Here is a 10432-nt window from a genome sequence, read left to right on the forward strand (position 1 = left end):
GAGTAATTAGAACTATACTTGACCTTTAAAAAAGATCCCTAAAGTTACATTTTGTGGCGTGTGGTGGAAATGACTGAGACCCCAAGGGACAGGTGTTCTTTTTATCAAAAAAGATAAAATAGCTATATATATATTTAAACTGCTGTACCTTTAAGCTTTTCTTTAATGATATTTGGGATCAGTCTAAAAACACCATGTTGGTGCACACACTTCCCTCCTCTCCTGCTCTCACTCTCAAAAATCAAAAGTCAATCTTTTATTTTGTCGATTTCTCCCCTCACATTGTCATTTTTCTCTAAAGCATTTTATCCAATTTTTCTCACATTACCCACTCTCTGCCCTTAATATTGTCATTGTCTGTTTGTTTTTTGTTGTTGTTGTTTTTCACATTGCCCATTGTGCTTATTGCAAATATGACCATAAGAATATTATGAGGAAGCTACAGTGTAGTAGGTGGATGTGAGTTTGTAACACTACAGTGATTCATTGATATGAGAGGACTCTTTAGATTAAGATGAAACTGAATATTACAGGTAGGATTGAGACCACACATGTTCCTCACATCAGGGGCATCATGACCACCGCTCTGCACATAGAAAGGAACTGAGGGGCAAAGAAGAGGTGCAAGTAAGGAAAGCAAAGAGGATTGTTACGGCAAATTGTATATATAATAGTGAACTTATTATATAAGTGTTTGGATCTTCTTCGGTCTGTATATACAGTACTGTAGTTATGTCACTGACATTGACCTTGATGCTAGCTGACATCCGGCGCTGTTGTGCCCCACATCTCCCGCTTTCTTCTCGCCCACATACACACCCAGTAGTGCCTGCACTGATAGCAATTACTCAGACTGAATGTGGCTATGGGAACTCGGCCAAGGCATTACTGCATGAGGGCCACATCTCGAGGACGCCACAGGCCACATCTGGGTCAGATGTTGACTGGATGTGGGAGGCCGGCGATACTCCCAGAATTTACAGCCTGCTCATTAAGGAAAAGTGGAAATAGTGGCGAAAACCAAAAGCATGGCCTGGGGAAATAGTAAAATATTACTAGAAATAGAAGGAATATCACTGTTTGGACTGATAAATCAGGTCAGGCCAGGCCGGGGCAATATACTGGCCAGTGTTATCTTATCACACATTATCTGTATCAGTGAATATATTGGCTGATAAGGGACAAGACCTGTCAGTGCAGGAACGACAAGAATCTGTTTGTGTTAAGTCTCCATTACACAGCCTGTCCACCAGAGAGCACTGACAGCTTTCATTTTCAACTGTTAATGTCCTGATCAGTACTAATGATGGTCACAATTAGTTTATGCTAATGACAAAATGTCATTCTTAAAAAATATTGTAAGCCTGTTAATTAAAAAAAAAACATTTAGAGTATGTGATACTGGTTGATATAGGCTATGACAACAACATAACAAAAGTCTGTGACTACTGTTACTGTATGTTGTTTTCAGTCCTGTGGTTTACCTATGCACCATGCACTTCATGCCCAAGTCATATTTTCCTGAATGGGACAATAAAGTACCTCTGATCTTATTTTATCTTATCAGATATTCACATGTCAATCTATATCTAAAATGTAGTGTTCAACAGTCAATGTTGTTGTTGTATCAACTCACTTTGTTTGGCTCAGACCTATTAAAAATTTGTTGGAGGGTTTTACAAGAAACCGGTTTTCACTGAAAATGTATATATATTTCATACAATTCTGTTATTCACAACCTGCCATACCATGATGATTCAACAAATCATTAGGCTTAAATAACCAATATGTTTGCATGCATGAAGCTAAACGCAGAGGACGTGAGCTCGTGTCGGGGGGGTTTTTGTAAATCTTCTTAGCAGTTATTTGCAAATATAACATGAAATCCTCCCTGAAACGAGAAAATATTGCAGATTTAACAGAATTTAGATCAGCAATACAGTGGATGATGATGCCACATGCTGATTTTTTTTGGAGGGGGGGATTTCACCCATTGAACAATGTTCCAGTTGTTTCCTCTTTTGCCTGGGGATAACAACACACACAACCTCAACACATCACTTCCACACGATGCCTATACTATTATACACAGCCGTCAGGAAACGCTCATGTCTACAAAATGGTGCAGCACAGAATTTGATTATGCCACAACAACACCCTGTTGTCAGTGTGTGTGTGTGTGTGTGTGTGTGTGTGTGTGTGTGTGTGTGTGTGTGTGTGTGTGCTATGCATGGGGATGAATGGAGGAACCTGTTTTTGTCATTTAACAGGCAAATTTCTCACGCTCATATGGAGCTGCACTCAGCCGGGGAGCAGAACATCCTCTTTTAAGGAAAGCATTGCAGAAGCTGACAGAGGAGGAGAGGCTACAGGCCACCATACGTTGACAGACACAAACACTGCGCTGTGTCTTTAAATGGGGAGAGGGTCTATCTCTCTCTGCCTGCATCTCTGTGTATGCGCCTTTGCAGTCAATGGCGGCCCACTCTTATAGCTGTGGTCTAGTGTGTGTGTGTGTGTACAGACAGCCGGACATCCCCTTGCTGCTGACCATAATGTTATGTGTATCAACACAACAGTGTCACACAAGCCTGGATTATAAAAACAGAGGCTCCAAACGAGAAAGCTCATCTGCATCTGCATTGACACATATTTAAAACCAGGCCTTCAACATGGAGATCTATATTGCAATCCAATCGCCAGTGATACCTACATTTGATCAATCAGTTCTCATTGGGGCCTAGTTTGGAGCGGATCAATACACAGTGGAATCAACCAACCAACCAGCGGCCTTTAAATAATAGGCTATCTTTCTCTTTTTTGTCCTTTTCTTTTCTTCCGACACACACACACAGCCTACACAGTGACTGACACACGTATGTTCAAGCATATAGCGTTGTTTTTCGCAGACAATAAACCCGGGCTGCCGTGACCTACAAAAGAAATCGCCTCATGGACCAGTGGGCAGAAAGAGAAGCCAGACAACAAACCGCGTCGGTTTCACGGATCTGGGCAGCACACAGACACGCCGACGGGGCGGGCGGTTGCAGAGGAGAGCGGGGTGGGGGGTAGTGTGCGTGTATGTGTGTTTATGTGTGTGTATTGTGTGTGTGAGAGGTGGAGGGGGGGGGGCGGTATTGCCCTTACTTTTTCCGTGGACCCCGGGCTGAGCCGCTCCAGCAGCCTGCATAAGACCACCCCATCTTTGAGGGAGGTCTGCAGGAAGGCTTCGGGATCAGAGATGGTTTTCTTCGGCGACTCCAGCACCCCGAGCGTGATCAACCACGTAACCGTCTGTTCCGCCGAATTCATGTCCAGTCACAACAGATCCGATTCAACAAAAGCGGCAGCAGCGGCGGCGGCGGCGGCGGTTGTTGTTGTTGTGTGTATCTCAACAGCCTAGTCGCTGCCCCGGTTACGCTGTCATCATCTGTGCGTCAGAACAGAAACACAATTAATCAAAAAAAAAAAAAAAAAAGGATGCATGAGATGTCGATGAGAGAGAGAGAGGGAGAGAGGAGAGAGAGAGAGGGGCTGCGGGAAAACCTCTCACCTCGGGTGGATGCGGATGACGGCTGGCTGCTGGTGGAGATTCAGCAGGTCTGGTTCCCTCCCTTGGATGGTGTGTGTGTGCGTGTGTGTGTGTGTGTGTATGTGTGTATATTATGTGTGTGTATTTTCCCTCTAACCTGGCAAGCTGTCAAAGTGCGGTTCGCCGTGATGCGTTCAGGCACTGGACTGCATACATGCGCATCGCAGCCGCCAGCCACTCATCCATTGGATGACATCACACCAGAGGGACAAGCCAGTCCAACCAGTTGTTAGGACACTTCAGCATGACATGAATAGGCTTTTTCTCTTGTGTGGCTTTGCATATCCTGCTTCTCTCTCTCTCTCTCTCTCTCTCTCTCTCTCTCTCTCTCTCTCTCTCTCTCTCTGTGTGTGTGTGTGTGTGTGTGTGTGTGTGTGTGTGTGTGTGTGTGTGTGTGTGTGTGTGTGTGTGTGTGTGTGTGTGTGTGTGTGTGTGTGTGTGTGTCCGTCCGTTTATTACAGCTAAACCGCGCCACAGGCCGTCTGTTGTTATCAGCTGTACACTGCGGTGTTTTGGACAGGTCTCAACTGAAAAGAGGAAGCAGCCGAGCAGATGGAGCACCAATAACATCAATAAAGACACTACATTTGAATATGGTGAACACACAATTTAACAAATGGTAATGGCAATAATAGGATATTTATAGTTGGAGATACTGAGCTATGATGTTGTGTTTCAACTAAAAACAACTCTGAGACATAAAATCCTGTTTATGACTTTATTTCCCCTAATAGAAGAGCTCCCAACCTGATGAATCTGTAGGAATATTAACAGAAAAAAGACAGAAAGTGATATATTACATTTACATTCAACTTCTAACTTTATATTGCTTTTTCTACCTGTGACATATTTGATTCTTTCACATTATCTGGCATCTAAAGCCAATAAATGACACAATTTGACAAAGGAAAAGTATAAAATCACTTTTTTTTTAAACAAATATTTTAAAGGAGTGAGTCAAAAGGGAAATAAGATGGGAACCAAAGCCTATGAATATTGTCCTCGTGTTCCTCAACGGTATTTCTACCTGTTGGCTGCCGACCTGTTGAGAGAAAATACACTGGACTGGACTGGCTGAGCACATTAGACCCTCACTTTTTTTTTTTTTTTTTATTACTGTGGGATTTATTGGAGCACATGGCACTGACCAACACAAACAGGAAACTATGCAAAGGCTGGCACAGAGACAGGGCTGCACCACTGAGTCAGCAAGCCACTGAAAAGGTGAAACTACTAGATGAGTCAATCAATCAATCAGTAAATAAATAAATAACAGCTACTATTTTGAACCAAAACTGCTGAACATTTTTTGATCCCAGAATCTCAAGTGATGCTTTGCTGCTTTCTTTGATGGCACATTTATTGTCTCTTATTTGTCTGTTGGGTCATGTCATCCACAGGCTTTTAGGGACACTGTGCTTTAACATTAGGCTGTTTTCCTTTTTTTTTTTATCAATATAATTTATCAAGAAAAATGTTGATAAATGAATCACATCACATTGACAGAGCCTGTCTTCTGTTGCGAAAGACATAGTCACAGTGTGTGCGTTTTAGGTGTGTATAAAGGAGAGTGTTAAAAATGCATCATCAAATTGTGTTTGTCCTGAGGCCAAAAGGTAAAAACAAACAAACAGACAATTTAACATACATATCACAGTCTTGGAGGACTGGGACTGTGATAGTGCAGAGGACTACAGCCTCACTTCTCATGTTGGCCACAGGGTGGGGCTCTCTGCACACTGTAACCACTGAGCTGAACATCCAGTAGCATGTAGGATGCTGAGATGAAGCTCCTCTAGGACAGTGGTTCTCAGTGGGGTCCGGGGACCCCCAGGGGTCCTTGAGAGGGTTCAAGTGGGTCCCCAACTTTTTCTTGAAATGTTACCACTTTTTATAGAATTTTTCAAAACCTTTTTTTGAGAAATGTTACCACTTTTTTCTAGAAAATGTTTAACTTTATTTTATGTTTCTTTAGAAATCTTACCACTTTTTTCTAGAATTTTTTTAACCACTTTTTTTCTAGAATTTTTTAAAAGTTTTTGGAGAAATTGTACCACTTTTTCCACACACTTCTCTACAATATTTCAACAAATTCACGCCATTGGCCCTAATTTGAACGTATACATTGACTGAAAAAGTAACGTTCTTCAGTCTCAGAAAAATTATTTGTTTTTTTCTGGTGTTTGCGTCAAAATTTTGTCCAATGGGGGTCCGTGGTCTAATTTGTGTCAATTTAGGGGTCCTTGATGTAAAAGAGTTTGAGAACCACTGCTCTAGGGGGCCGAGAGCCGTACACAGTAGGCTACTGCACAAACTGCAAAGTCAGCAGTAAGCCAGTTATCTCCTGCTAATAACCTGTACCACCCATATATGGATGATTGCTAAGGGCTCGATATATGGTGATAAAATTAAACATTAAGCCATTACTGGTGAAGAAATAGGCACAGACCCACAGCACCTTTCTATACCTTTTGTATAGTTATATATGTTTAAAATACACCTTTGCAGTCTGCCAGTAGCTTACATCTGCTATTGCATGATTTATTAACGGGTAATAATAAATTATTTACTCGTGCTTTATAAATTAGCTACAAGACATTTTTAGGCTTATAGTTTTTAAGTTGGCAGTTTATGGCAGGTGTTATCTTCATCTAGCAGGTCTATACAGCTTCAGTGAATATGTAACCTGCTTTTATTCTGAAACAACAGGGCCGAAATACATTTATAACAACTTAATAACATTTTGACTGTAACCTGATGAGCTCATCAAACACTTATCACCTCATATGTGCTGGATTATTAGATGGTGAGCATTTATTAATGGTTTACTGATTATTTTTCTCACACTGGCTGAGGGGAATTTTCTCAACCTGGCAACCCGAAGGTGGTCTTATTAAAGGCTTATAACTGTGCCGCAGCAGAATATGAGATAAATATTGATACAGTCATTATTACAGCTTACAAAGCCTTGGCAAAGGTCTCCTTATTAGACGGTGTTGTCAAATTGTTCACCTTTCTGTCTCTACCTGCAGGAATCTGGGATACCCACAGGATCTCCATGGTAACCAAAGCAAACCGCAGGGACAGACAGAGACGGACAGCGGAGCTCAGGCCTCCTTGTTCTCTTCAATCCCCTTTCCATCTCAATCTCTTATTTTGCCTCTGTGTGTCATGAGTGACACAGAGTGAGTGTGTCACTCTCTGCAAAACAGAAATATTTATTTATTTATTATCTTTCTTATTGTTATTTAAACCTTTTTTTAACACATATACTCTCTATCCTGCACTTTAAGAAGTTTTCTGTATGTTCATTAGCATTTTTAGGGCAAATCTTTAGACGATTGTGTCTATGGGGGCAGTGTCCCTCTTATCTTATTTTATATTTTATGCACCCAACTGTCTTATTATTTATCTATGTTTGTTTTACAGTCCTATGTCTTAAATGTTTCGCAATTGTTTTCCAATACGGACTTTACTGCAAATGGCAAATGAATGACTCTGACTCTGTGTGTATGTGTGTGTGTGTTGTCAAGAAGGCTGACTCTTGAGGCCAGCCATGTTCTAAACAGACGGTGTCGAGGGATGACATCGTGCCTTGGAGGTCTTGTCGCCATGAGTCCTGTAACCATGGGTGTTCTAGCTACTGTGTGGCTGTGGGGACTGGCCCCGGGCATTTCACATCCTTCCATTCCCAGTTCATCCCTTCGTACATTTCCACTTTGTTCCACAGGTGAAACGCTGCTGTTCTTTCTCTGTTTGGTTTGTTTGCTGCCCAGGTTTTAGTGCAGCACACATGAGGAAGCAAAAAAGCCTCAGAGGGAGACCGAGAGTTTCGGTAATAACAGGACCAAATGCTGCGAGTAAAACCAGTTTAGATGAGATAGAGAGAGATATCCAACCAAATACACCCAGTGGCCACCTTGTCGGTACATAACCAGAAACCCTTTGTACAATCTAATGAAACCAAACACAACTAAACACAACTATGCACTGGTGTTAACTGCATTTTAGCCCTGAGGTTACTCGCCTGCATCATGTTCAGAAGTATTTCTAATATTCTGCCCTATCTAGAATGTAATGTAGTTTAATACTACATCCACATTAACCTTATACTCAGCAATAAACATATTTGTATTGAAAAATGTTCAATGTCATCAAAAGCTGAACTTAATGAACTTTGCAATGGTGGAATTCAAGACGGCCTGTACAGGTGTCACTCACATGGCCAGAGCGTATGGATGTATGGATGTCTGAGTTACAAAAAATGTAAAAGCCAAAACATGAATGACATTAATGAAGTTAGTTGGTTTCTCAGTAAAATATCTTTTAAAAGTTAGTGAAAAAAAATCTCTTGATTTTTTCCTAAAGCCAGACGTGTCCAAATGTCTTGGAAGCAAATCAATGGTCTAAATAGTTTCCAGTTAATTTTCCATTGATCGACTAATTGACTAATCATTGAAGTGCTACATTTTTGGCGCCACTGCACTGGTTTCTTCCGTGATGTTACAGACCAGGACTGAAAGAGTGACTGTAGGACTGTACATGCATGTAAAGACGTTCTCCTTCTCACACCATCAGTGATGCGTAAATATTCAAATAGTACTGAAACATCTCTCTACAACAATAACCTTTGTCTCTTCCCGCGTCTCTTCTCTCCAAGAGCTTGTTAACTACAGCATATATTAATTTTTAAAATCACAATTTCATTATCTGCTTTAAAGATTCATCATAGCACACATCTTATTTATGTTTTTCAATCATGTTGTGTGTTAACGGTGAGTTTTCACTCAGTTTCCAATGTCAAGTCTTATTTTTGTATGCAACTGAAAGCAATACATTTCAGAATGACTAACCAACAACTAATTCATCAAGTGTCTGGATTTCCATGCTTGTCACGATCCAATGACAAAGCCTTACCCGGCAAGAACCTCCTGATTTATTGACAAAATGTCAACAACCTACAGAATTAAATATGACAGAGCTTCTGTCTTTCTAGTGAGCGCAGGGCTCGTGTTGCCTAAACACACTCTTGAGTCGTTGTTAAACGTGAATCGTAAAATTATGAACTTTCTGCTTAAACAGGAAAGTGCACATGGCCTCAGATAAAAATAAAAAAAACACTAACTAAATTCAAAGGAGTCATTCACAGCAATGACTGAGTGATAGAGAGAACGGCGCTCCTCTTATCTCTCATTTAAGAACATTATTTCCAGTGATGAACACAAACACTACATTCTCTGGTGTTTTGGACGTCTTGCACACATCACAGACTAAATGAGTTTCTGCATCTGGACGAGTACCAGCTATGTGCGCATTGTCAAAACTCAGTGTCACAGGTGTCTGGGGCTGCCCCTGTGTTCAGTCTTTAACAGGTGCTAGGCCTATATATAAATATAAAAAGGCACAGAAGGGTCAGGTCAGGAGAGTGCAGCCCAAACCAATTTCAGGATTCAATAACATTTTCTTATTCTGCAGAATATGCTACTGGTTTAAAGGGAATTTAGTGTTTTTATAAAGAACATGGTGACACCTACATGGTCCCACATATTAATGCAGTTAGTGCTCTAATATATCAAGCTTCTCGTGTCCTTCTCTCCCTCTGCTCTCAGCCTTCCCCATGAGCCATTTGAGCCTGCTCGTATTTTATTATGACAAGGCAAACTCCATGCAACCCAGAGCCACTTCACAGGCCAGAATGCATTAAGCAAAAATGATGGATGGAGTGGACAAACACACAATGCCAAGACAGAGGAAGTAGACATGATCGAACATACATTTTCTGTAACTTAAAATGGGATGCAGCGTACAGCCAGTCGAGCCAACAATCTGAAATTTGTTACTGATTCACAATGTAAATCTGTTACCAAAGCTGTTTTATGTTAGAAACCTGTAAACAATCCAGTCACCGGAGAACATCCATCTAGCAGAAGGGGAAACAGTGCGAGCTAGACAAATAAATTTAACAAACCTATTGTCAATAAAACTCAACTGAACTGAGGGGTGGAGCCTTTAGCCACGTTGTTGTCCTCATGAGGACACTGAGTTTTCTCATGTTACCCTGAAACTGCTCACAGACATCCAAACACTTCATGATGCTAAGGAACTTTGGCATTTCTCATCCACGTCAAATTAATAATTCATCCTTGACCTTGGAACGAGTCAAAAAACAAACAAATAGATTACATATACGATTTATAAGCAGAGCAAAAACAACAGACCTCATTCAGCTGAGAAATGAAACTTCAGCTGTTAACAAAAGTCCCTTTATGACTCTGGGATATTTTTGTAACGTGTACAAGGTGTTTGACTTGGCTTCTCATTAACATACAAAAGGGCTATATGTTATTTATTTTACATTTATAGCCCATTAGATAACACAATTGCATGTTTGGCTGCTTTACAATGCTTTTTCTCTTGCCTCTGGAGTACATGTGATGAGAGGTAGCATCTTATAAACGGTTGTGGGAACATAGGGCCTAATTTTCAGTGACAACAAAAGTTAGAAATGTGGGAACATAGGGCTGAGGGAACATAGGGCTGTGGGAACATAGGAATGACCCCCTAATAAACTGCAGTGGTCGTAGAAAACTTTGAAAAAAATCAACAAAACTTAGTAGTAAACCTTGATTATAAACATTTTACACAAAAAAGTGGTTGTAATGAAGTTGTAAATATTGGCATTTACTGGCTGAATGCAGTACAGCTGTCACGTGGCACACCATGGATGTTGATGGGCTATTCTGAAAATGCGTGTAATAATATTTTCAACCTAACAATGGGTGCGAATCACATGAAAGGCCACGCAAGATTATGGCCAACCCCACAGCTATAGGGGCGGTT

At 40.9% G+C, this 10432-nt stretch overlaps 1 protein-coding gene across 1 annotated transcript in view; it reads right to left on the reverse strand.

Moving 5' to 3' along the window:
• Positions 1-3778, reverse strand: part of arhgef7a (Rho guanine nucleotide exchange factor (GEF) 7a) — a 30107-nt gene extending 26329 nt beyond the window's left edge. The window contains exons 1-2 of the mRNA XM_085764321.1: positions 3554-3778; positions 3148-3430 (exon numbers count right to left, since the gene is read on the reverse strand). Coding sequence (XP_085620447.1) covers positions 3148-3312 — 165 coding nt within the window. The 5' untranslated portion in view covers positions 3313-3430; positions 3554-3778. The remainder of the gene's footprint in view (positions 1-3147; positions 3431-3553) is intronic.
• Positions 3779-10432: the final 6654 nt, after the last annotated feature.

This window comes from Trachurus japonicus, chromosome 21 (genome assembly GCF_045865225.1).
Source record: "Trachurus japonicus isolate A0001 chromosome 21, Traja_1.0".
Taxonomy (NCBI): domain Eukaryota; kingdom Metazoa; phylum Chordata; class Actinopteri; order Carangiformes; family Carangidae; genus Trachurus; species Trachurus japonicus.